General features: G+C 47.8%; 1 protein-coding gene across 7 annotated transcripts in view; it reads left to right on the top strand.

The window, feature by feature from the left end:
* The first annotated feature begins 555 nt into the window (after window positions 1-555).
* The window catches only part of Plekhg3 (pleckstrin homology and RhoGEF domain containing G3), a 44,964-nt gene continuing 18,707 nt past the window's right edge, over window positions 556-26,812 (top strand). For 2 of the 7 annotated variants that reach the window (XM_070031809.1, XM_070031852.1), the window contains exon 1: window positions 16,873-16,918. In XM_070031809.1, coding sequence (XP_069887910.1) covers window positions 16,895-16,918 — 24 coding nt within the window. In that variant the 5' untranslated portion in view covers window positions 16,873-16,894. Of the gene's footprint in view, window positions 787-2,236; window positions 2,337-11,462; window positions 11,481-16,872; window positions 16,919-17,542; window positions 17,560-26,812 lie in introns of those variants that run through there. The other 5 variants (XM_070031830.1, XM_070031824.1, XM_070031837.1 and 2 more) reach the window with 5 other exon arrangements.

Below are 26,812 nucleotides of genomic sequence, written 5' to 3'. Positions count from 1 at the left end.
GCCGCCCCGAGACCTGGTTTCAGGGAGGAATTCGAGACGTGCTTTTCTGACTCACGCGGGCAGAGGTGACCGGCTGCCGTGGGGGTGGATCGGGACCTCCGCCTCCAATCCCGACTCCGGACTCGCTTGACACAGCCCTCCCGCCATGGCTGGGCCTAACCCCCCTCCCACTCCAGCCCGTACCCTGGGGATGTTTGGGATGTCCACAGTCTCAGGGCCGTGACACTAGGGTGACCCCCACCACGTGTATCTAGGTAATCCGGGCAGGGCCGGCGGTCCTCCAGCCTCCCGCGCGGGTGGCAACGCTCTCCCCCGCAGGGGGCGTTAATCATTAGCCAAGGCCGAGCCTCGCTGCGCCCCCTTGGCCTTCGCAGCGCCCCGAAGGTTCGGTCCCCCACCCCACCCCCAGCCCCGCGGAGCTGCAGATCGCCGGATTCCAGCCGCCAGCGCCAGTCTCCACCCACTGGAAAAATTCCTGGTCCGCCCCTCCAGCGCTCCGGCCCTCCCTCTCTCCCTCGCCCGCTCCCTTCGGCCCGCCTCGGCTCTGGCACCGCTCGGCCCTGACTTCCCGCGGGGCGCCGGGAAGCGGCGCGCACACGGGGTCCCCGAGGACCGCGCTCGCAGCGGGCCGCGTCCCCCGCCGCCTCCCGGCCGGCAGTGGGCGGGCACAGCCGGCAGCCTCGGCCCCTTCCGAGAGCGACTTTCAAACTCGCGCCCGCGTCGCCGCGTCACCCGGCAGCTCCGCGCGCCGCGCCGGTCCGGAGTCAGCGGGGTGGCCGCCGATCGGTGAGTGACCCCCGCTTCTCCCCTCTCCCGGGACCCACGTGCGGTCGGCCAAGTGGCTGTGCCTGGAGGGACGCAGGGTCCCCGCCTTCTCGGGCCCTCCGGGGCAAGCCCCTAGGCGGGGACCGAGGACTGGGAGCCCCTGGGGAAGGCCCGTGCGGCGTCGGCTGCGGGCTGGGTGAGAGTGCGCGTCGGTCTCGGTGGAGATCTACACCGTCCCTATTGCCCCCACCCCGGAAACAGAAGGGGCGAGTGCCTGGGGTTGGTTCCGTGGAAGCTTGGTTTGAAGTCGGGGAGCCCGCTAGGCTGCGCTCCGGCGGGCGCACCGGTGCTCTGCTCCTTGCCTTCTGGCCGCGCACCGGCCTGGGGGAGCACTCCTCTTTCGTCCCGCGGCCCCGCCGCGCGCGGCCGGTTCCCGGTCAGTGCCGCACGGCGCTGGCTTCTGGGAATCTGGCTCCCCGCCTCTAGCGGCGTGGCTCGAGCGGGCGCTTGAAGCGGGGTGTCCCGGAGCTTTAGGCACCGAGCCGCTTGTTTGCCACGGACTGCCTCGACCTTGCCCGCTCCTGCCATCCACGGGATTGGTTATTTGCACCCGGTTCTCAGCCCTGTGGTGTGCGAAGCCGGGGTAAGGAGTTCAGGTTTGAGCTTTGCACCACGTTGTGTAGGTAGCTTTTACTTTTTGTGGGGGAGCAACTTTTCGGAAACAAAAGGAAAAAGGGAGACCTGTAATGGCTGGAGGCGGGTGTATGTGTGTGAGGGTTTTTGGGGGGGGTTAAGGGGGAGGTGGCAAAGGCATGGTAAGAGTTTCGTTCTGGAGGTCACTCCCTAAACTGTGGGCTGCATACTGGCCAGTCCGTTGCTCTGAGGCCCCCAGGAGGCGACCAGGACTGCATCAACTAACAGGGAACCCAGGCCTGGGGGTTCCTAGTCTCCCCAATCATGCTTTTGCACACAGCCCAGTCACATGGCGCTTGCTCAAGAAATAATAAGCAGGGAGAGTAATGACAGCCCAGAGAGGCTTGGCCTTCCCGAGGAAGAGGCTACCTTTCCAGCCTTAACATTGCGGCATTCGGGATCCCACGCCACTGAACCCCAGCTACCCAGAAAGCCTAGGGAATGAGACCCTAAAGAAAGTGAATCTTTCACGGTCATTCTTCACCTCTGGGCTCACTCTAGTTAGCTGGTGTGTCTTCCCTTTGTACACCTGCTATTAACGTGGTAGCTGCCTCTTCTGTCCCTTCCCTTCCTGAAAGGTTGGACAACAAATCCCTTGGGTTCCTGGGGATAGGGCTTGGAGCTGGTTAGCCCCAGGCCAAATCCCAGCTGCTCAGGGATTGGTTTGTTTAAGAACTGCTTTGTGGCATTTCTATTTCTTGTTATTAGAAGTGGCAGCAGGATGAATAGAAAGGGCAGTGGACTGGGAGTCCAGCCTGGATTGCTTTCTGACTTTTAGCCTGGACGTGCTACATACCATCAAAGGTGGATAGTCACCAGATTGGAAGGCTGCTCAGATTAGCCTGCTCCATTTACACTGGAAGGCAGAAGAGCCTGAGGTGAGATGATTCCAGCCTGGGTCCCTATTGGCCAAATAAGGACCAGAGCTCAGATTTCTTCACCATCTAGTCCCTGCTTTTTCCACTCTGATCTGCCTAGCCAATCTACTTACCTTTTCTGACTCTACATGAATTCCAAATGAATAAAGCAGGATTGCTTGCTTTTCTTTATAAGGTTTTTGGGAAAGTGCTCTGTAAACTTCTATACCAAGAAAACCAAATAAGTAAAGAAGAAGAAGAAGAAAAAAAGCAGCCCAGTGGGTGGAGGGGCTCTTTTCAAGAGCTTTACAACTGGATATGTCCCATGTGTGCCACTAGGAGATGGTAGACACCAGGAGCAAGGGTGGGAGTTTTCTCCTCTGGCCTGAGATATCTCAGCTCCAGAGTAAACACTGGCCTTACCAAATCCACTGCTATCCCAGAGTCAGTGTGTTTACACCAAAGCAGGCCAAAGGCCACTGCCTGAGAGATGGCCTGGACTGGAGGGGGAAAGGGTCTGTAGCAATAACATACATCTTACCTCCTCCATCCTATTCTCAGAACTTGGAGAAGAAGCTCTTGGCCCAGAGCTGGGAGGTAGCCACAAACACTGCCTCAGCCCTGGTGATAGAGAATTAATTGTGAAGCTGTTCTGTGTTGTGTTGGTGGTGGAGGGGACTCTGGTGAATGTGTGTGTGTGTGTGTGTGTGTGTGTGTGTGTGTGTGAGAGAGAGAGAGAGACCTTTGCAGCTGCAGAGCTGCCTTCAGCCCCTCCTCAGTGACTCCTCCCTCTTCCCTGTCTGCCCAGGCTGTCCCTCTGCCCATGCCACTGCCCTGCCCCGCCCCTCTGGCCAGCTGTATGTCCATAGGCCTTTGTTCCAAGGCTACAACCCTCTTTGCCCTGCTTGCCGCTCTTCTTCCCTTTTCTAGAGGCCTTAAAGCTGGGGCTGTGGCAACTGGAAATCACTACTGCCATCAACAAGGTTCTCTGGAGCCCCCTGGGGGGTGCCAGGCCCTCATTTCCTTTTGTCAGACTCGTCTCAGGGTCCAGATTCTGTCTTTTTTTTTTTTTCCCCGGTTGTGGGGCTTGAACTCTGGGCTTGGGCACTGTCGCTGCGCTCTTCAGCTCACGGCGAGTGCTCTACCGCTTGAGCCACAGTGCCACTTCTGGTTTTCTAGTGGTTTATTGGAGATAAAGAGTCTCACGGACTTTCCTGCCCAGGCTGGCTTTGAACTGTGATCCTCAGATCTCAGCCTCCTGAGTAGCTAGGATTACAGATGTGAGCTGCCAGCGCCTGGCTAGATTCTGTCTTTTTTCCTCTCCTTTGTTCTCTTTCACTTTTCTATTTCAGGACTCATTTATATATTCATTCATCCAGCAGTTATTAGCATTTTATATATGACTGCTGGGTTCTGGAGACCCAGCAGTGGACAAAATACAGCATTCCAATTATCATGTGTCTCATAGAGCAGACCTCTGATGGGGGAAGCTGATCATAAATAAGTTAGCTAATTGAAATGGTGGGCATATTAATGATAGTGGAAGACTACGGTAGGGAAAGTAGAAGCAACTTGTCTTGGAAGTGGGGGGCTGATAGTTTAGCCTGGGGTATCCAGTAAAGGTGTCCTTCAGGCAGGACTTTAGAACTGATTGTCTGCAGGGGGCTATTTTCCTTCAGCTCTGATTTGCTTTTCTTCAGCATCCCACCGTAATAACACTTAGGAACATGGTTTAGAATTGGACACAGTCAGGTTCAAATCTTTACTTGCCTTCTTACTAGCTCTTCAGCCTTGACATGTTGTTTTGAGCCTGTGTTTCATACCTGTGTAATGGAGTTAGTCACATAACTACAACATGTAGCATTGTGAACATGAACAATGAGATCATGCGTGTAGAGCTGTGCAATAAATGAGTTCTCCAACCAAATTTTGCAGGGGTTGTGTGGGTTATTTCAAACTTTTAAATTTTGAGCAGGAGCAGAAATAGGGCAATTCAAGGGCAATGAAAATAGAGAGCCGGACTGAAGCCTTTCTAGTAGTGACCCTTTTCTGTCCTACCCTGATTTATAGAAGTTTGAGGATGCGTGGGCCCAGATGGAGGCTGGCTCTTGCCGCTAGGATAGATAGCATAACCTGGGGCAGCCATGACCCTCCCTTGCTCTGGAATTCCCCCTGCTTACACTCTGCTGATGAATCACACCTTCTCCCTAGCCTCTCCTCTTGGCCTCACAACTGTGAAGGCTGTCCACTTCTCCTCAACCACTAGATCAGTTATACTGGAAAGGGAGGAGACAGAAAGGTGAGGGGAACATGAAGAGAGCCTGCAGAGTTGGCAAGAGGTTGAGGGAGGCCCAGGGGAAGCTCTGCAAAGATCCTTGATAAGGATCTTTAATAATAATAATAATAAATTGGGATTTATTATTATTATTAATATTTTATTATTTATTATTATTATTTTAATTATTATTTTGTGTCACTACTGAGCCTTGAACTCAGGAACTGGATGTTGCCCCTGAGCTATTTTGCTCAAGGCTAGTGCTCTACCATTTGAACCAGTTTCCCTTTTGGCTTTTTTTTTTTTTTTTTTTTTTTTTTTGTCGGTCGTGGGGCTTGAACTCTGGGCCTGGACGCTGTCCCTCAGCTCTTCAGCTCAAGGCGAGCGCTCTACCACTTGAGCTACAGCGCCACTTCCGGTTTTCTGGTGGTTTATTGGAGATAGGAGTCTCACAGTCTCTCCTGCCCGGGCTGGCTTTGAACCGCGATCCTCAGATCTCAGCCTCCTGAGTAGCTAGGATTACAGGCGTGAGCCACCGGCGCCCGGCTTGGCTTTTTTTTTTTTGCTGGTTAATTGGAGATAGTCTCAAGGACATTTCTGCCCCAGCCAGCTTTAAACTTCAATCCTCAGATCTCAGCTTCCTGAGTAGCAGCTAGGATTATAGGCATGAGCCACTGGTGCCTGGCAGAATTAATTTTTGAGATGGAGTCTTGCTAGCCTGCCCAGACTGGTCTCCTATTCTTGGCCTGAAGAGAGAGATAGCTCTGCCTCAGCTTTCCAAGTGCAGGTACCCACTACAGTGCCTGGCTGAGGATTTCAGCAACAGAACAACACAGTGAGAGCTCAGGGCCAGGCCTGTACGCTTCAAACTGCTTCCCATCAGCTCATCAGATGAGTCTCTTACCCTCTCTGCTGGGCCTCCAAAGGGTGTAATCTAAAATGCTGCTGTCAAAATTTGTGGTAAGTGGTTTCCTGGGGGCCCTGCCCTGGTTCAGGAAGTGAGGGATGGGCTGAAGGGGTGAGGCTCAGAGAAGTGGTCATCAGACAGGCCACTCCCCTTGGTGGCGGGCTGAACAGCCAGGCCCTCCTAGTTGATGAAGGAACTTTCTGAGCCTGCCAGTTGGGGCAAAGCTAGATAGAATCTGACCTCACAGGAAGTTGGAGAGAGAGCTCTGAACAGCCCAAGCATGTTTGTGATGTGACCTGAAGTCAGGAGAAAGAAAACTGGGCAATGTCCAACCTGTGATCAGCAAGAGGCCAGTCTGGAGATGCTGGCAGCTCCTCAGGATGTTGGCTGTCTGGAGATACAGGCTGGCCTAGCTGTGTTGGTTCTGTTGGCTTCATTTTGATTAGAAGTCTCTGAGGGCTGGCAGCCAGTGACTCACATACAATCCTAGCTACTTGGAAGGCTGAGATCTGAGGATCATGGTTTGAAGCCAGCCTGGGCAAGAACATTTGTGAAATTGTCATGTGTACAGTTGGAAAGCTTCACATATGTTGGAAAACTTCACACAACTTCCACTATACTCAACAAAGTTTTTCTGGGCACCAGTGGCTTACATCTGTAATCTAGCTACTCAGAATCTGAGGATCACAGTTTGAACCCTGGGCAAGAAAGTCTGTGAGACTCTTATCTCCAGTTAGCCAGCAAAATTCCACAAGTAGAGCTGTAGCTCAAGTGGAGTGAAAGGGCTCAGGGACAGTGTCCAGGTCCCGAGTTCAAGCCCCAGTAGCAGCACAAACATATAAAAGATGTGAGCAGAAATGGTGCTGTTTGTTCCCATACAGCATTGAGAATGATACAAAGCGTGATCTGCAGGGCATGGTGAGCCTCTGTGGGGACTCTACTCTGAGAGTAATCAGGGCTAGGTGGTCTCAGCTGCAGTGGTGGGCTCAAGTCCATCTGGGTGGGCTGTTCCCATGTGGGAGTGTGAAGAGGGAGAGAAGGCCTTGGTGCCATTCTCTTGGCTGGACTTCAGGAAGCTCAGATTTAAGCTTAGGGACCCACAGACCACTTCTCTATTTCATGCTGAGCAGATACAGCTAAACTCAGAACCTGAATAAGGTTCTAACATGGTATCTGTACATGCAGTGAGGGTCCTAGAAGTTGCTGTAATTATTGCTAGAATCTGAGTTGAGTTGGGAGGGATGTCGGAAGATTAAAGTCTTTACTGCGGTATTACAATCCCAAGAAAAGAGATGGCTTCTGCAGGCACTGGGTGCTCTGAAGAACTTATGTCCTTATTCGTGTGTGTGTGTGTGTGTGTGTGTGTGTGTGTGTGTGTGTGTGTGTGTGTGTGTGTGTGTGTGTGTGTGTGTGTGTGTGTGTGTGTGTGTGTGTGTGTGTGTGTGTGTGTGTGTGTGTGTGTGTGTGTGTGTGTGTGTGTGTACACAAGAGATTCTTGAGCACCAGGAGAAATATTATTTACTGAAAGGAGAAGGGACCAGTATTGATGCAGTCTCCATCCAACTCACTGCTGTGTCCCCAGTGCCTGTTTATCTATCTATGATAGAGAGAGGGGGAGAGAGAGTAGCAGGGAGAGAGTGTTCCAAGACTAGTTGTCAAATAAGTGAAAATGCAAATGTGTGATAAAACCTTAAAAATTAAAGAAATTTTCATACTTCTCACAAATGTTCTGTTCCTGTCTGGAAGTGGTCAGAATATAAGATTCTCATAGGTTGCCAGGGGAGTTGGTGACTCATGCCTGTAATCCTAACTACTCAGGAAGCTGAGATCTGAGGGTTGCACTTGGAAGTCAGCCTGGGCAGAAAAGTTCATGAGACTCTTATTTTCATTTAGCCAGAGAAATGCTGGAAGTCGCTCAAGTGGTATAGCTCTAGCCTTGAGCGAAAGAAGCCAAGTGAGAGCATAAGGCTCTGAGTTCAAGCCCCAGTAGGGGAGTGGGAGGATTCTCAGAGGTTAACCAGTGGCCAGCTGTACACACAGAGGGGCAGGCAGCCTTGTATTTCTTTATTTCTTTTTTTAACATGGTAGAGTTTACATTTATTTTCATTCATTCAACTATGGAATCATGAAGTCTCAATCCTTAAATCACCACAGGCGATGGTATCCTTTTTTTTTGTTCTTAATACATATTTTTTATTGTAAAGATACTGTACAGAGGGTTACAGTTACACGAGCAAGGTAATGAATCCATTTCCTATTGAGCATTGTTACCCCTCCTTTATTTTTCCCTTACCATCCCTTTCCTCCCTGCCTCCCCAACTCCCTCTCCTTCCCCTCCTCCCACCGGCAAAGTTGTAAAGTTCATTGGGTCATCCTGCATTCTGTATGTCTGTAGGCTTTAAAGTGTAAGGGAACCTGGAATCACTGGGAGCAGTCTTCCCAGGTTTGATGCAGAGTTTTCTACCCTGCAAGTTAGGCCCAGAGTGAGTGGACATGAAGATGTGCTTGTAGCTTTGGTTATATATATATCCCATAATATATACCATGATAGCCCATAACACCACTGCAGCCCTAACAGCTGAGCAGCTACCCAATAGCTTTCCTGACCTGCCTAAAGCCAAGAAGGTATCACACCAGCCAGGGACTTGGGTTCCTACGAAATTCATACCAGTGTCTTCAGATTCAGTAAACTTTTACCCATGAGCTATGCCATCCTGTTTGTGAGCGCAGTACAGATAAGAAACAGCAAATGAAAGAGAGCAAACCAAACTACAGAGAGGGAAAATGACCACAACACAGTAAGAGCTGGCAATAAGAAGAGCTTGCTGAGATTGTAGCACTAGGAAAAGCCTAGTCTTAGCAGAAGAATCAGGGCTGTTTGTTTAGGGGGAATGGCTTGGCACACCTTTGCCCTCTGGTGATCATCTTTGGAGTAATGGATGGTTAGTGGGTAATTGTAACTCTTGAGTTGTCAAGAAAAGATTAAGTTGTTTTCCCTTGGTTGTTCATAAAGTGAAGGAAGTGTCCATTTTGAAAAGATTCTCAGTCAGACTAGCTAAAAAATGTAAATTAGGTAATCATAATTCAGATCTTCTCAATAAGGCAAAAGAGATGATGCTAGCCCCCTCCACAGAGAAGGAATTGAGTCCCCACAAGTTTGGGGAACTTGCCCAGGATCACTTAGCTGTAATACTTGGCAGAGATAAGGCTTAAACTTTTCTTTCATGGTGCTGAGGATAGAACCCAGGGAATTATGCCTGTGGGGTAAACTCTCTAGCTCCGAGCTATGCCCATAGCCCTGGATTTGAACTGGAATGACTCCAAAGCATGTGCTGTTAGCTCTAGGCCAGACTGCAGTCTCTTAAAAACTGTGGCATTTTGGACAGTTCTCTGTCCACAGGGCGTGGGTCGGTTACAGTGAAGTTGAGGCCCACCTTAATTCAGTTCTACTCAAGCAGATTGCCAGTTAGCCCAAAGGATGCTTGCCTCAGTGAAGCAAGAATGCTTTCCATGCATTTCCATCATAAGTACCTACCTGAAGCCAGAAAATGACAGGGAAAGCTGCATTCTAAACTAACCCAAGCCTCTTTCCATCTGGACCTTTGTGTATGTCCTGGACAGGATGCTGCGCTGTGAAGTCTTGGTATTGGTTGGTCCCTGCTTATGGTCTCCTACCCCATCTCTCCACCATCCAGATCCAGTAAATGCTGTTTTCATACTTATTTCTCATTTATTATAGAAATAACATATTACAGATGTGATAGAAGCCTTGCTTTTATTCCTCAATCCTTCCTTCTTCCTTCTCTTCTCAGAAATAACACTTCCTGAATATGGTGTTGCTCATTTCTATGAACGTTTTTATTTTAACAACAACTTCTTCTTCTTCCTCTTCCTCTTCCTCTTCTTCTTCTTCTTCTTCTTCTTCTTCTTCTTCTTCTTCTTCTTCTTCTTCCTCTTCCTCTTCCTCTTCCTCTTCCTCTTCCTCTTCCTCTTCCTCTTCCTCTTCCTCTTCCTCTTCCTCTTCCTCTTCTTCTTCTTCTTCTTCTTCTTCTTCTTCTTCTTCTTCTTCTTCTTCTTGTTATTATTATGTAGTTGTACAAAGGGTTATAATTCCGTAAGTAAGGTTATGAGTACAATGATTCTTGGTCAGTGTTACCCATTCCTTCATTTTCCCCATTTTGTTTTGTTTATTTATTTATTTTCGTCCTGGTCCTAGGTCTTGAACTCAGGGCCTAGGTACTGTCCCTGAGCTTTTTCATCCAAGACTAGTGCTCTACCACTTGAGCCACAGCTCCACTTCTCTGTTTCTTGGTTAATGGAGATAATGGTCTCATAGACTTCCTTGTCTGGGCTGGGTTTGCTGCCATCCTCAGATCTCAGCCTCCTGAGTAGCTAGGATTACAGGCTTGAGCTACTGGCGCCTGCATCCCCCATTTTATTTTATTACTTCAAAGTAATTTATAAAACTGTTATTTTACTTTTGTCATAGATAATCATTGTGGTTGAAGATATTCTTGGATTGTGTGTGTGTCTGTGTGTTGTATCTGTGTGTGCTAGTCCCAGTCCCAGTCCCAGTCCCAGTCCCAGTCCTACTCCAGGGGCTTGAATGCAGGGTCTGGGTGCTGGCTCTGAGCTTTTGTGTTCAAGGATAGTGTTCTACCACTTGAACCTATACAGTTGCACTTCCAGCTTTTTTATGGTTAATTGAAGATAAGAGTTTTATGGACTTTACTGCTCCAGCTGGCTTCAAACCTGATCTCATGATCTCAGGCTCCTTGGGTAGCTGGGAAGGACTATAGGTGTGAGCTACTGACACCTGGCTCTTTTTTTTTTTTTTTTTTAAACACAACTCAGTGTTATTTTTCAGAATTATCCATGTTGATATATTTAAGTTTAGTCATTTTAACTGCTCTGTGGAATCTATTGTATAATTATGACATGGTTCCCTTATTGATGGGTGTGTTAGGTTGTTTCCATGTTCTCACCACTGAAGATAATGCTGTGCTGAATGGTCACATGTCAGTCTTAGTGTGTCAGCCCACAGGGGGATTATTGTATTATAAGGTGAGGTTTATCAAAATACTGCTAAACAGTGCTCTCAAATTATTTGTAACTCATTCTTACTAGAAACATGAACATGAACATATTTGGGTTTTTTTTTAATCTGGAGGATATGAAATGGTACATTAAAGTTGTTTGTAAAAATTAGCCCTTAATTTACAGATCAGGATGAGTCTTTTGCATGCCTCTTGGCTAATAATTTACTCTTGTGTTTTTGCCCTCTGTTAGGAAAAAAAAAGAGCCAGGTAACAACACCATATCCATATAGTTCAAACTATAAAAGGTAATACAGCAGCCTTCCACCTCTGTCCCCAAGCTACCAGTCCCTACTTTAACACATGTTATAAGCCTATGTACTTTTCCAGAGGCCATCCTGTGTGTGTGTGCGTGTGTGTATACCTGCACACATATGTGCATGCACCAGTCCTGGGCTTGAACTCAAGTCCTCATACTCTCAACTTTTTTTGCTCACAGTTGGTACTCTACTACCTGAGCTACACTTTCCAGTCCAGCATTTTGCTGGTTAATTGGAGTTAGTCAAATTGCACTCAGCTCTCAGTCTCCTGAGTGGCTAGGATTATAGGTGTGAACCACTGGCATCCACTTTCCAGAGGCAATTCTGTCCTTTATGCATCCTTAACTCTGGGTCATTCTTTTCTTACTCATTTCTAGGAGTTAATACATGCATACACACATACACATATATGCACATATATGTACATATATGCACATGCATATATATTTGCTAAGTAATTAACATTTACATTCCATACATTATATATCCGTGAGTTGTGTTAATTTATAAAAACTAATGTGATTTTCATAGGGAAGTTTTAATTGCTTTGTTTGATAGGATCTTGCTGTATAGTCCAGATTGGCCTCTGACTTTGATATTCCTGCCTTCCAAGTGCTAGGATTACAGGTGTGTGCTACTAGTGCCCCACTGGAAAGTTTTAATTTTAATGTTGTAGAATTACAAATTTTTTGTTTGTACTTTGTGTCTTGTTCAAGGAATCCTTTGTGGGCTAGAGATGTAGCTTAGTGGTAGAGCACTTGCCTATTATTCATGAGGCCTTGGGTTTGATCCCCCCCCCCCAGAACAATTTTTTTAAAAAGAGAGAGAAAGAAATCCTTTTCTACTCTGACATAATATACATATTGTTATAGTTTCCTTAAAATGTTATTGTATACATGTACTCTTTAAGTATATGGATATATACTATATATTTTTCTAAATATCAGTGTTTGCCTCTTACACTTAAGCCTAAATTCACCTGGAAAGTTTTTTTGTGTGTGTGCCAGTCCTGGAGCTTCAACTCTAGGCCTGGACTCTATCCCTGAGCTTTTGTTCTCAAGGCTACTACTTGAGCCACAGCCCCATTTCTAGCTTTTGGCTAGTTTACTGGAGCTAAGAGTCTCTAGGGCTTTCCTGCCTCCTGGGCTTTGAATCCTGATCTTCAGATCTCAGCTTCCTGAGTAGCTAAGATTACAGGTGTGAGCCACCAGTGCCCGGCTATTTTTTTTTCTTTTGTTCTTTATGCTTTTGGAATTATTTGCAAGAAACCATGGTTCATAGGATGATTCACTGGTTGTTTTTTTTTTTTTTCATTTTATTTTGTCAGTTGTGGGCCTTGAACTCTGGGCCTCGGCTCTGTCCGTCAGATCTTCAGCTCAAGGCAAGCGCTTTACTACTTGAGCACAGCTCCACTTCCGGTTTTCCGGTGGTTTATTGGAGATAAGAGTCTCATGGACTTTCTTGCCCGGGCTGGCTTTGAACCTCAATCGTCAGATCTCAGCCTCCTGAGTAGCTAGGATTACAGGCGTGAGCCATTGCCACCAAGTATTTCTCCACATTTTTTTTTTTTTTTTGTCAGTCATGGGGCCTGAACTCTAGGCCTGGGCCCTGTCCCTCAGCTCTTCAGCTCAAGGCTAGCGCTCTACCACTTGAGCCACAGTGCCACTTCCGGCTTTTTCTGCTTATGTGGTAGTGAGGAATGGAACCCAGGGCCTCATGCATGCAAGGCAAGCGCTCTACCACTGAGCCACCTTCCCAGCCCCTTCTCCAAGTTTTTTAGCGAAAGCCTTTTCATTTAGGTCTATTATCTATTTTGACTTTTTGTGTAAGATAAGCTAGATATCTGAATTCTTTCTTTTTCTTTTGCATGTGAATGTCCAGTTGTCACAATAACATTTGCTGAAAAGGTTATATTTTTTTCCCTAATGAATTGTCTTGGCCTCATGTTGAATGTCAGTTGACTCTAAATGCAAACTTGTATTTTTGTGCTTTCACTTCTGTTGATCTATATGTAAGTTCTTATGCTTAGTACAACACAGTCCTGATAACTGCAACTTTGTTTAAAGGTTTTGAAATTGGGGAGTGCAAGTCTTCCAACTTTGTTTTTCACTATTTTTTGGCTATTCTGTGTCTCTTCCATTCCAATTTGGAATTAACTTGTCAGTCTCTGCAAAAAGCGATCTGGGATTATGATACTAAATCTATAGAAATATGTGCCAAATATTGCCATAATTAACAATGCTAGATGTTCCAATATGGATAGAATGTGAATTGATTATCCATTTGTTTAATGTTTTAAAATTTCTTTCAACAGGGTTTTGTGGTTTCTAGTACACAAGGCTAATACTTATTTTGTTAATTATTTTAGTAGGTATTGTTTTTTTTTTCATAAAGTGGATTGTTTACTTTTGTTTCAATTGCATTTTCACATTGTTTCTTAATATATAGGAATAAAATTGATTTTGTATACTGGTCTTGTATCTTACCACATTGTTGCACTCTTATTGACTCTAATAGTGTGATAGAGGATTCTTTGGTTTTTGGTGCTGATTCTGGGGCTCAAGGCTAGCGCTTTACCACTTGAGCCACAGCTCCATTTCCTGTTTTCTGGTGGTTTATTGGAGATAAGAATCTCATGGACTTTCTTGCCTGGCTGGCTTTGAACCTTGATCCTTAGATCTCAGCCTCCTGAGTAGCTAGGATTACAGGCCTGAGCCACCAACGCCCAGCTAATCTTTTTTTTTTTGGTCATGGAGCTTGAACTCAGGGCCTGGGCACTGTCCCTAACCTTTTGTGCTTAAGGTTAGTGCTCTACCACTTCAGCCATACCTCTAGTCCCTGCTCTTGGTTAGTAATTATGAGTCTTTTGGTTTTGTCTGCCTAGATTGGCTTCAAACCTCCATCCAAAGATCTCAGCCTCTTAAGTACCTAAGATTTTATGCATGAGCCACAGGCAGTCAGCTTTTGTTGTTGTTGGTGCTGGTGGTGGCCGTGGGGCTTAGACTCAGGTGTGGGTACTATCCCTGAGCTTTTTTGCTCAAAGCGAGTGCTACCACTTTGAGCCATAGTGCTACTTCTGGTTTTCTGGTGGTTAATTGGAGATGCGGCTCACAGATTTTCCTGCCTGGGCTAACTGTAATCCTTAGATCTCAGTCTCCTGAGTAGCGAGGATTACAGGCATGAGTCACTGGAGCCTGACCAGTATTCACTTATTTTTTTTGTCGGTTGTGGGGCCTGAACTCTGGGCCTAGTGCCGGCCCTCAGCTCTTCAGCTCAAGGCTAGTGCTCTATCACTTGAGCCACAGCGCCACTTCTGGCTTTTTCTGCTTATGTGGTGCTGAGGAATGGAACCCAGGGCCTCATGCATGCAAGGCAAGCACTCTACCACTGAGCCACCTTCCCAGCCCCCAGTATTCACTTTTTAAAAGTCTTTTCAGATTTTTATTTTATTTTTATCTTTTTATTCATGCCAGTTTTTTACATCTTCTGGCCCATTGCGGTGGTTTACTCCCTCATGTGACTTTTAAACTTTATATTGAGCTCCTGACTGTTGGTTGCAAAGAGTAAGATACTTAAAAAGCAAGATGTTTTGGATGTCTTCTGCACTTACTAGTGAGGTGCCTGGGCTTAGTGTGAGTGGGTGAATGGGTAAGTGGGGTTCAGGGAAAAATTGAGTTTCCACCTGAGTTTTTGCTTGTCTGGCTGCTTTTTATCATACAGGTCTAGGATCAAAAGTCACCTCTCCAGAGACTTCCCTGGCTTTTCTTTCCAACCAAATCACACTATTTCCTTACTTTAGTTTTTCCATAACTCTTAGCACTGTGAAGAAATATACCAACATGTCAGCACTGTGAAGAAATATACCAACATGTCCACCATTTGTGGCCTTCTTTCTCTCTGTCATACAAGTTCTGAGAGAGTCAGAACTCTTGTTATTCCCTGCCATGTCTACAGCACCTGGCATATGGTTTACTCTGTCAATAAACACTAATGGGTTCACATAGTATACTTTTCAGACAGGAAGCCTCAGCCCTGAGTCTGCAGCTTTATATGGGCTGAGTACGGTTGGGCACCAAGAGGAGGTAGATAGCTTGACTTCATATCTCCAAACCTCTGCTATCCAACCTGTGTGCTTCAGCCTTCTTTGGCACCTATTTATTTACAATGATGATGATGATGATGATGATGATGATGATGATGATGATGATGATGATGATGATTACTAGTCCTGGGGCTTGAATTCAGGGTCTGGGTACTGTCCTTGAGCTTCTTTTTGCTCAAGGCTAACACTTTACCACTTGAGCCATAGTGCCACTTCTGGCTTTTTCTGTGTATGTGGTACTGAGGAATCAAACCCAGGGCTTCATGCATGCTAGGCAAGCACTCTACCACTAAGCCAGATTCCCAGCCCTATTTCTTTATTTACTTATTTATTGTCCATGTGGGGGCTTGAACTCAGAGCCTGGGCACTGTTCCTGATTTCTTTTGCTTAAGGCTAGCAATCTACCACTTTGAGCCCCAGTGCCACTTCTGGTTTTTGAGTGATTAATTGGAGATAAGAATCTCATGGGGACTTTTCTCCTTGGGCTGGCTTCAAAACACCATCCTCAGATCTCAGCCTCCTGAATAGAGCTAGGTTACAGGTGTGAGCCACTGGATGGAGCCTGGCTTTTGGCATCTATTTATACAGCTGTCAAAATTGCTAGTAGGGATTTGAATGCAAGATGACTTGGGGAGAAAAGGGCTTGAAATCCTGGATGATCTGGGCTGTAGATGGGTTCCAGTGACAGAGTTCAAGAAAAGTTCCTGGATGCTGGGTGTGCCTTTGTTCTAAGCAAAGCCTTAATTTGTAGAAGGGCAGAATGTGCCTGGTGTTGGTGGCTCATGCTTGTATTTCTACCTATTCAAGAGGCTGAGCTGAGAAGATCAAGGTTCAAAGCTAGCCCTGGCAGTTAAATCTATGAGATTGGCCAGCAAAAAGAGAAATAGAGGCATGGCTCAAGTGGTAGAGCACCAGCCTTGAGCAGAATAAGCAAGCGTGTGAGACCCTGAGTTTAAACTCTAGTGTGTATGTGTGCATGTATGTGCGTGTGTGTATGTGTGCACGCACACACATACACACACACACACACTCACATGAGTATGCATGCACACAGCAGAATGTGCCTCCCAGTGAGGGGGATTGTGGGATAGTTCCTTTCCATTCTTTCCTCGTTGGCTCCAGGTCTTGGGTTCCTTGTGGAGGTGCGTGTTGTTGCTAGTAGTAAAGAATACTTCCTGGTTTCCCACCTCCCTAGCTGGATGGACCTGGCTAAGTCAGTGTCGTGAGATTACCTAGACTGTGTCTGGTAAACCCTGACACACTTTACCTGAACTTTTTGTTGTTGTTGTTTGTTTTTGTTTTTAAATCCAGCATCCCAGGACCTTTATTTGCCTCAGTTTTTCTGATCTGTAAATTAGGGCTAATTCCAGCTGCCCATCGACCTATACCTCCCTTCCGCCTTGCTTCTGTAAAGACTGAAGGGTTAATATCACCCGGCTTTGAGGGCCTGGGTGGGGGAGGCGCCCCATAAATGGAGTATTGTTGTGCTGGTGAATGATCTAGCTTTGTTTGAGTCTTCAGTATTTGACTTCCTGCACTTAGTGTCCCAAGTACTTCTTTGCTGGAGATATTTGCAAATCAGCCATAGCTCAGCCGCATGGTGCTCACCTCCTGGGACTGTGGCCTGGGATCTCCCCTAGCAGGGACCTACCAAGCTGTGGTGGGAAGCTGTATTTCCGCGCTGGACCCCCCCAGCCATCAGGAATGAGAGAAATGCAGAAAGTATGACCCACACGCGGAACTGGTTCTGAATAGGACTTTATTGAAGAGGTTTCCCAGGAGGCGGGCACTTTAATTCCCGAGGCTGTTGGTGGCAGTTTGCTGCTCGCCCCAAGCCTGTTAACTACTGGGCTGCCGGATACATCCAGGGGAGAATGCAGCTCCCTGGCTGCTGGCTCCTCACCACCCTCTCGGTGCTCCTCTCGGTGCTCCTGTTCCCATGGGAGCCCTTTTGAGGAAAGCGGTAGGTACTCCTGGGGCCAGTGGGGTGTCCCTGGGAGTCTATCAATTTTAGGCCTCCGGAGTCTTGTCTGACAATCTCCAGAAAACTAGGCCTGCCAGGTTTGGGGTACAAAGCAGATTTCTCCCTCAGGGATTCAGAAACTGAGGGCCATACCTGGTACAGGTGTGGGAGGGTGGCTCCGTTTTACCTTGCTGACTCTTTGCAGTGGATTTGTCCATGTGGCTGTATTTTGAGATGACTACAAATGCTTTGCTAGGCAGCTGTAGAGGGTCTTCTCATGGCAAACATTCATAGTCGGTGGTTAGAGAAGGTTCTGGAGGGACTCGGAGCACAGTGTGCTTGTATGCTCAGGGTGTGTGAATGCACACATGCGCGCGCACACGCGCACACACACACCACACACCCCCCACACTACTGGAAAAAGCAGAGTTAATCTCTCCGTCCTTCCTGAAGCTTCCTTTTCCCAGAATCCACAGGGGGTGGTTGTTTTGGATCCAATCAAGTGGTGGCTGGTAGAGCAGGTGATGGATACTGGGTCACCATTTCCATAGCTCTGGGCAGCCGGTGCAAGAAACTGCGGGCAGATTGTTGCTCCCGTTTGGCTTTCTTCTTCTCCTGAATCCATGTTAGACTTTCCCAGGGTTAGTCTTTACAGTCCAGGCCGTGTCTCTTTATCTTATTTGCACCCCAGAATCTGGCATTTGGTGACAGCTGCTCAGCTGTCTAAATTCTGGTCTGTGTTCCCTTCAGCTGGGGGAGAAAGCTCTGTTCCACTGGAACTGGTTGGATGAGTTTCTTAGGCTTCCCTGGTTGGGGGATGGGCCAGGTTGGGGATGGAGGGGGCTTCTTGGCTTCTGATGGATGGGATTCCACGGGAGAAGCCCCGTGTCAAAGGCTGGCCCCCCACTGAGAACTCACACTTGTATATGAGTCTGTGAAATCTGCCTTGGATAATTTATCCCTAGCTTCTCTGTGTCGGTCCTCAGGCACTGGGTAAAAATCTAGGGGACAAGAAGGGGCTTTGTTGAAGAGGCCTGCTAGATGAAGAAAGTAGGGGTAGTTTGTCCCTTTGCCACAGTTCTCAATCACATGTACCTTCGTTTCTGGGAGTGAAGGCTCTTGCTTGAATTGGGACCGCAGCTGTGTTTTGGGGTAGCTGGTAGTTTTGCCCCAGTTCTGACATGCATGGAAAAACAAAGTGAGAGTTGGGAGAAGGCAAAATTCACTTAGGAACCCCACCCCCAGCCCAGGTAAAAGCTACTGGCCTGGGATCCCTGGAGGGAGCTAGTTCTCCTCTGGATGAAACCTAGAATCAGTTTTCTAGAGAGGTGGTCTCTTCCTGCCTTTCTTTTTTCTTTTTCTTTTTTTTTTTTATAGGCATCTCCTGTATGCATAGCTTCATGCTGTCACCTTGATTTTTCGGTCACATATTTCTCCCTTCCCTCTCTGGGTTGGAATGGGTCTCATTCTTTCTGGCTGATGTTTCCTTGAGCTTTCCCTTCCCTAGAAAATGCTCCTTCTGGGCCTCTGTATTCTTCAACATGGGCTTTATGAACACCTGAAGCCCCAGCCCCACACCTCACTTTTTTGTACTTTTTTTGGGTCAGTTGTGGGGCTTGAACTCTGGGCCTGAGCACTGTCCCTCAGCTCTTCAGCTCAAGGCTAGCACTCTACCACTTGAGCCACAGCGCCACTTCCGGCTTTTTTCTTTTTGCTTATGTGGTGCTGAGGAATCAAACCCAGGGCCTCATGCATGCAAGGCAAGTGCTCTACCACTGAGCCACCTTCCCAGCCATGTCCTTTTTTTTTTTTTTTTTAAAGGCACATTCTCACCTGGTCTCATGAACATATTTGAGTAGTTGTTCTTTCAGACCTACCTTGAATGTGTCTTAACCCAACAAGCCCTGCAGTTCCCTCCAGCCTGGCCTCTTGCTGCCTGGTGCACAGTGCTGGGTGATCAGATGTTTTGGGGATCCAGCTTTCCCAGGTGCATTTCCCTTGGCATCCAGTGCCCTCAACTGTCTTCCTCACCTGGTGGCTTTCTTGTCGCCTCCTCTTGGGTGCACATGCACTGCTGTTTGCACTATTTAGCACACTTCTATACTAGCATTTAAAGTATTATTTTGTGCCTTACAAAAATGTGTGGTGCCATACGTGTTTCTGCTTGGGCTTGCGGACCCCTATAGTTTTGTTCTTTCTGGCTCCTAGTACCGGCCATCTCACCCGGTAGAATGCTCAGGAATGTGCCTGCTTGCCATAGCAGTCAGACTGACTCATTTATACTTAGCTTTCTTATTTGACCTTCTGTTGGGTATGGGTATCAGACTGTTTTTCCCCACCAGACAAATAGCTCTGTATTTGCCTGTATAAGACCATGGTCTGACTTAGAGTCCTAGAGGATAGATTGGGTTGGGGGGAAGGGTTAGGCTGTGCTGGTCCACCAAGTTTAACTTTTTTTTTGTCCGTCCTGGGGCTTGAACTCTGGGCCTGAGCGCTGTCCCTCAGCTCTTCAGCTCAAGGCGAGCGCTCTACCATTGAGCAACAGCGCCACTTGCGGTTTTCTGGTGGTTTATGAGAGTTTCGTGGACTTTCCTGCCTGGGCTGGCTTTGAACCATGATCCTCATATCTCAGCCTCCTGAGTAGCTAGGATTACAAGTGTGAGCCACTGGTGCCAAGTTTAACTCTTTTTTTTTTTTTGTGAAATTAGTGTTTTTTAGTATTGATTTGATATGGGTTTAAAAAAGAATTGGGTACAAGTCAGAAAAATCTTTTGTCTTGGTGCTTAGGAACAAATAAGATTTATCTGTCGTCATTAACATCACACCACCATTTTTGGTGACCTTACGTACTATGTGTATTTGTTTTTTTTTTTTGGGGGGGGGGTCTGGTTGTGGGGCCTGAACTCTGGGCCTGGGCGCTGTCCCTCAGCTCTTCAGCTCAAGGCTAGCATTCTACCACTTGAGCCACAGCGCCACTTCTGGCTTTTTTCCTTTTTGCTTATGTGGTGCTGAGGAATCGAACCCAGGGCCTCATGCATGCAAGGCAAGCACTCTACCACTGAGCCACCTTCCCAGCCCCACCTACTATGTGTATTAGATGCACAAATTATGCACTGGTATTCTTTCAAGCCTGGAGATAGTTGATGGAGGTTGGCACTGTTGCTGTGGCCATTTTGCTGATGAGGAACTTGAAGCTTAGAATTTCAGGTAACATATTCAAGGCAACATATAGCCAGGAAAGCATAGGAGTTGGAATTCAGACCAGGCCTGCATGACTCAATGCCTGTATATGCATTTCATTCATTTAGCCTGCATGGATTTGCCTGGTGTGCTGGCTTGCTGGCATATTCTCTTCTTTGCTGAGAACTCAGGAGAGGCTCCTCTGTTCCCAGGTGGCTCCTACTAAGATTCTCCAATGCCTTTGTTGTATAATAAATAATACTATAGCTATGAGAGTGCGGCTCTGCCTTTCTTTTGCAGATTGGCTTCTAGCTTATAGGCCCAAAGTGGGAATGTACTCTCAAAGTGGGGATGGAGCCAATAAGAAGAGTAATTTGCAGGACTTAGTCCTAAATTTTGTACTAATCCTGTGAGCTTTGCTCCCCTCCCCCCCCCCCTGCTTATTTGTTTGTTTTCTTCCTAGTACTGGGGATAGGACTGTGGGTATTGCACATGTTAGGCAAGCACTGTACCACTGAGCCACATCCTAGCCTTCTGTGAACTTTTTGATCTAAAGATGGGAACTTTAGATCTGTTGATTATTATTATTATTATTTTTTTTTTGCAGGGGGAGGGTGTAATTTCAAGCACCATCTTTTACAGCTTTCTTTGGCTGCTTCATTTTCTGGGGACCTTGTGTCATTTCCCACCATGGTGATAAGTTTTGCTGGAAACTTTGCTGACCTACTCTGGCTCTGAGCAATGACAATTCCTAATCAGTACTGATTACTCTCATTTGGCTTTAGTATAAGTGTATATGAAACTGTGTGTGTGTGTGTGTGCGTGCGTGTGTGCGTGCGTGCGTGTGAATTGTAGGGCTTGAACTCAGGGCCTGGGTGCTATTCCTGAGTTGTTTTGCATTAGGCTTGTTGCTTGACCACTTTGAGCCACTTCTGTACAGGGTTCCACTTCTGGTTTTCTAGATGAGAGACTTATGGACTTTCCTGACAAAGATGGCTTTGAACCATGATCCTCAGATCTTAGCCAAGTAGCCAGGATTTACAGACCTGAGCTGCCAGCCCTGGGCTATGTGAAACTTCTCAGTAGACTGCTTTTCTTAGGATATTTGTAGGGAGACCTCATCATGGTACTCCCTTGTCCAGACCTGGCTACTTTCCCTTTTTTGCCCCAGTCTTTTGTGATTGATCACTTAGTATGTGGCCTGGCAAGGCAGTTGTACCCCTGCTGTAGCTCCTTTTTGGGGGCCAAGTAGGTCGGAAGTGCTGGGATAAATGATCAGTCATCGATCTTGAGTGCTCCTTGGCTCACTGGAAACTTGCTGGCAGTGACTAATATGGAGGAAGTGGCTTTGGTCTGTACTTGAATTACTATTTACCCTTCTGACTGGGAGAGTGGGGAGAGTAGTTCAAGGTATAATTCTGCAGTCTCCTCATCAGGCAGTTATTGAGCGCCTAGTGGTGACTTGCTCTCTGGGGATGAAGGCCCAGCCTGTGGGGTTTTACTGATGTCTAGAAGAAACGCTTGCATGTGTGAATGCCATGGACCATTGATGCCCAGAGGCACTGGGGTTCAAAGATGTGTATTCGTTTCCTTTTGCTGCTGTAACAAATTCCATACATTTAGAAACTTAACAGACATTCACTAAGTTCTGGAGGTCAGAAATTTGCCTGGATCAGCAGGCCTGCATTTCTTCTGGGAGTTCCAGGGTGAACTTTGTTCCCTTGCCCTGTCCAGATTCCTGAAGCCTCAGGCCCCCTTCCTCTCTCTTCAAAGGCTGATGATCTTCCCTTTTTCTTTGTTTCTTTCTGTCCCTCTATGTCAGTCATCACATCAACTTCTGACTCTGACTCCTGCTAGGTCCCTCTTAGGATTATGTTGGGAGATCCTTAATTTATCACATTCTTAAAGTCCCTTTTGGTGTCTAGGTGATGGGTTCTGAGACTCAGGACACAGATCTCCTTGTAGGGAGCATTATTAAGCTTACAATGGTTCCTATGTTGGGAGGAGTTTGAAATTGATCTAACTTTGAGCCAACTTTAGGAACATCCAAGGCCATTCCTGGTGTGAGACACAAGAGCACACAAGGTGGTCCTTCTGAACAAGGTGCCAGGGGCTTTCCTTCCTTTTTCAAGGCCAGACTGAAGGAGTTTTCTGGACTTCAGTCAGTAGGCCCAGACTTCCTCTGGAATTCAGGTGGGAGGTCTCCGTCGTCACGGCAACCACAATCCTGTTCCTTCTTGGCAGCCACAGGCCTGCCCCAGGGACCCAGCCAACTGTCCCTGGGGCCCTGCTGCGCTCAGGTGGTGGGAAAACCAATTCCCAAGGGAAAATGAGTTTGCGCCAGCTGGGCTGGGTTTGGGTGGCCCAGAAATCTTGGTCACACTGTTCACCCAGCCTCTGAGACAGAACATGTTGCTCATATTAAACACAAAGTTACTTCCCAGGGAACCTTCCCAGGTCCTGGGGCTCCCAATCTCCAGGAGAAATGGGAGGGAGTCAGAGTGAGGAATGTGTTGGGGGAAGGGACACAGAGTCAGACTGTATGTGTGTGGGGGGCGGGGTGTGAAGGGATGGAGGGGGGTGGTCCTTCCTCCCTTTCCCCTGAGACTCTCAAGGTGTGTGAAGAAAGCGTTATATGGACAGACATATGAACTGAGCTTCTGCTGGGACAATTAGGGGACAGTGGAGTGTGGGTGGGGGGTGCCAAGCCGAGGAGTTTCAGGATCTTGAGTGAGATCTCTTTCTTGGTGGTCACAGTTGCTTCTCTGTTGGTCTGGAGAAGTGGCTGCTCTGTGGCTTCCGTCTGAGGGGATTGTCAGAGTGGGCTTTGGGCCTCTGGAGACTGTCAAAGGCCTTTAGCCCCCCCTCCCCATCCCCCCATTTTGAAACTGTAGGGATGAGAGAGGCTGGAAGGCCAGTGGGAGAGAGAAGGCCACTGGAGGAGGATGGAGGATGGAGGCCGCACCACCGGCTTTGCCCCTGAGGTAAAGCCTGTGTGTACACAGTTGCTGGCTGGATTCTTCTCTCACCATAGCCCACAGTTGCCTTGAGGGGAGCCCTGTTACTTCACTTTGGGGGAACCCTGTTACTTCAAACAGGCGTGGCACTGTGGGGCTTCCACTCTTGGCTTTTGGGGTGAAGGGCAGTAGGTGGAAAGATGATGTCAGTCTTTTGGAACCAGATGTTTTCAGGGAGTCTCCAGTCTTCCCACCTACAAGAGGGCTCACCCCAAGCATGCCCCGTCCTCTCCTCTTTTCCACTCACTGTCCTAGGGGGACAACCAGAGGGAGTACGCCTGAATATTAGGGGTCCTCCAGGACCAAAGCAAGAGTTCTGGAAGGCTCCAGGTGGGTTTTCCTGTGGGATGACCTTTTCTGAAGGGAGGAGCAGGGTCCCATCGCCGGAGGGACATGAGGCTTGTGGACAAACCGGGGGCAAATGCATGTTTTGGGGGTGTCGCTTTTCTTCCCTGTGGGTCAGCTTGAGGGCGCTGTGCTGAGGCGGAGTTGGCAGAGGGGAGGGTGTGGGACTTGGCTGCGCTGGCTTCCCCGGGCCTGCTGCAGCCTGCCTGCCTCCGGCCCCTGCCCGTGGGAGGTGGGGCAGGTAACCTGGGGAGGTGTGGGGAGAGCAAGGGTGTGGATTACACTTGAATGTGGAGAAAGTTTAAAGAAGAAGAAAGAAACGGATTTTTCTTCCTTTTCCTGCCCTTGGCTCCTTAAAAAAGGTATATATCTTCACTTCTTAGACATATCAGAAAGAACGGTCTTTGGGGACATTGTCAGAGAGCTTCACAGTGTAGAACTTGAGATAGTGGTCTACCACCCTCCTCTCCCTCCACTCGTCCTTCCTTTCCTCCCTCCGTCCCTCCTTCCCTGCCTGCCTGCCTGCCTGCCTGCCTTCTTGCTATTTGTGATTCTGGGGATTAAGCACACACCAAGGAAGCTTCTCTGCCACTTGAGCATTCCTCTTAATTAATTAATTAATTTATTATTATTATTATTTTTTGTGAGACTGGGTATCACTGCTACCTTCTGCCAAGGCTGGTATCATAACTAGTGATCCTCTTGCTCCACCTGTCATGTAGCTGGGATTATAGGTATGCACCCCCTTGCCTGGGTAGAGGTATAAAGTTTTCTAGAACTCTGATTTATGGGTTCAAAACTGATTGGGTCATCGGAAGACAGAAGAGGTCTCATCTGGGGCTGTATAGGGGACCTGGAGATAAGATGGTGTAGGCTTGAGTGTTGGGCAGCTGTCCACACAATCCATTCCTTCCCTAGCAGCCTCATGCTCTTGTAGGGTATTTTTGTTCAAGGTTGCCTCTCTGCCACTTGAGGCATAATTCCACTTCCTGCTTTTTGCTGGTTAATAGCAAATAATGGCTGTTTGGAGGTAAATGTCTCATGTTTTCTGCCTGGACTGGCTTTGAATCATGATCTTCGGATCTCAGCTCCCTGAGTTGCTAGGATTACAGGTATGAGCCACCAGCGCCTGGCAGCAGCTAATATCTTCCAAGTTGAGTTTGAGCAATCAGATTGTCATCCTGGTTTGGGATTGAGTTTTGCAACATGTGTGATGCTCACTGGGTGGGAAGGAAAGCTTGTCCATGCCCAGGAAACATGTGGGTAGTATTGTGTTGTGAGAATGTGAGCTCTACACAGGGTAGGAGTTGAAATGAGTCTCTAGGAGCTGGAACACACTCAAATGGAGCAGGATGTTAGAATCTTCTCTGTCACCATCTGGTGGCCTTTTTGACAATCCACACTTGGAACCCTGCTTTGCAGTACTTGCTCCTTGTTCTTTTATCTCCCCCTGCCCTTTCCTTGGCCTCTCTTTTTTTGGGGGCCGGGAGTCCCCTTGCCCAGGAAAGAGGCTGTATGATAATGAGTGTTTCTTTTATTACCTGAGAAATTCAGTCTGATCCTGAGAATCCTTTCCTTTCTCCTTTCTGCCTCCCCATGCCTGTGACTCTTCACCTGGGATCTATGTTTTACCATGTTGTTCTGAAAGGAGAGTGAGTGGCCACAGGTCACACAGCAGGTATACAAACAGCCATCTCAGTCAGCCCTTTTCACGGTCTTGTTGGAGTCCCCAGTCTTTCAGGTCTTCCTATAACCTATGCCGAACCCAAGCCATTGAATTCAGGAGCTGTGACTAATCTTTGCTAGTGGCTCTGGCTGATGCAAAATCCATCAGGGAGGCAGTGGCCGGGAAACCATGATGTTGCCGTAGTAAGGCAGTTTTCTGTTCCAGCTCCCCACTTATTACTGCTGTGGCCCCCAGTTGTGCATCTGTAAAGTGGGGATTGTAGTAGTGTTAACAGGGTGGGTGATGTAAAGTGGGGATCGTAGTAGTGTTAACAGGGTGGGTGACTTGCCATGTATAGAGATAGCACTGAGAACCTTTGAGCAGGCAGCCAGTCTCTTTAGCCTCAGAAAGATTCAGCAGCAACTCTACTTGCAAACTGTGAGCAAGTGTTTGCAGGTGGGTAGCTGTGTTCAACCAGAGATAACGTCTCCAAGCAAAGAGGTACTTTAATTTTAGGCTTTTAATTTCTCTTTGGAGCCCCCATACAGTGGGGTCACCAAATCGTGGCTCTCAGAAGTGTAGTTTTAAGAGAATAATCTTGCTGATAGCATGCGTGGGCTAGGGTTAAGGCTGTGACGAATCCTTTGCTTTAAGGCGGTGACCTGGCTAGCTGGGAAAGCCATTTGGGATTTGGGCCTTTTCCATTTAGCCTCCCCACAGGAGCGGACTGACCTCAGGGCTAATCTGGGAAAGGTCTTAGGTCTAAGTGCCTGCCCCATTGTTCCAGCTGGGACTGTTGGGGCTGGGCTGGGGCCTGACTGTGCAACTGCTTTACAGGCCTGCAGGGCACCTCTGGAAGAGTATCACACGGGGAAGTTGGTCCAAGCTTGGGCCTTTGTGTCTTTGTGTGGGAATGCCATGGTGTCCTGCTGCTGGCATAGCTGATTCCTATAGAGGCTCTTTGGAACAGGGAGGTGGTGGCGGCCCCCACAAGCAGTGCTGCCTTTCCTGGGATCCCCTCTGAGATCCACCAACACCATCCTAAGGTACCTCTCTGAGCCCTCATCTGCCATGTGAGGGCTTATATAGACACCTTGGAGGTGACCCACGTGCCTCCCCCTCCCCCTTCCAACCAGCAGAGACAAGAGCTATCCCTGCTAGGTCAGTGGTAGCTGGCAAGTAGGTCTGGACAAAAGCATCGATTTGTTCACCATTGCTCTTCACTTGTCAAAGTCGGCCTTTATGGCCCCTGCCTGTAAGTGACTGGCAGCCCAGGGTGGATGGTCTTAAACTAGCGCAGTATCTCAGAGTGAGCACTCCAGAAGGGAAAACCTGGGAGGGTCAACTAGTGAACCATGTTCGGGAGGTTCCTAGAGGTCATGGCCAATCTGAGATTTGGCATGGAGTTGGTGGGGAGGAAATAATGCTGTGGTAGAGAGGACAATATTTGCAAAAGTCAGAGTCTAGAGAGGCTGTCTTCCAGGTGGGAGCAGAGACAAAAAAACCCCCAGGAGGCAGGTACCAAGAGCATTGGAATGATGACACTTTGAAGATAGCCTCTTCCTAGCTCAGGCCCCTGTCCCTTGGACTTGTCTGGTCAGGTAGCTTCTGAGCTATAGGCTGGGTTAGGAGACGTGGATCAGCAGAGGTGAGGGAGGTACTTTGGAGCTTTCTTTCCCCTGTGGA

The sequence above is a fragment of the Dipodomys merriami genome, unplaced genomic scaffold (genome assembly GCF_024711535.1).
Source record: "Dipodomys merriami isolate MVZ:Mamm:240054 unplaced genomic scaffold, mDipMer1.0.p SCAF_1, whole genome shotgun sequence".
NCBI lineage: Eukaryota > Metazoa > Chordata > Mammalia > Rodentia > Heteromyidae > Dipodomys > Dipodomys merriami.
The sequence above is the reverse complement of the archived record's forward strand: the minus strand, read 5'-3'. Positions and strand labels throughout refer to the sequence as shown.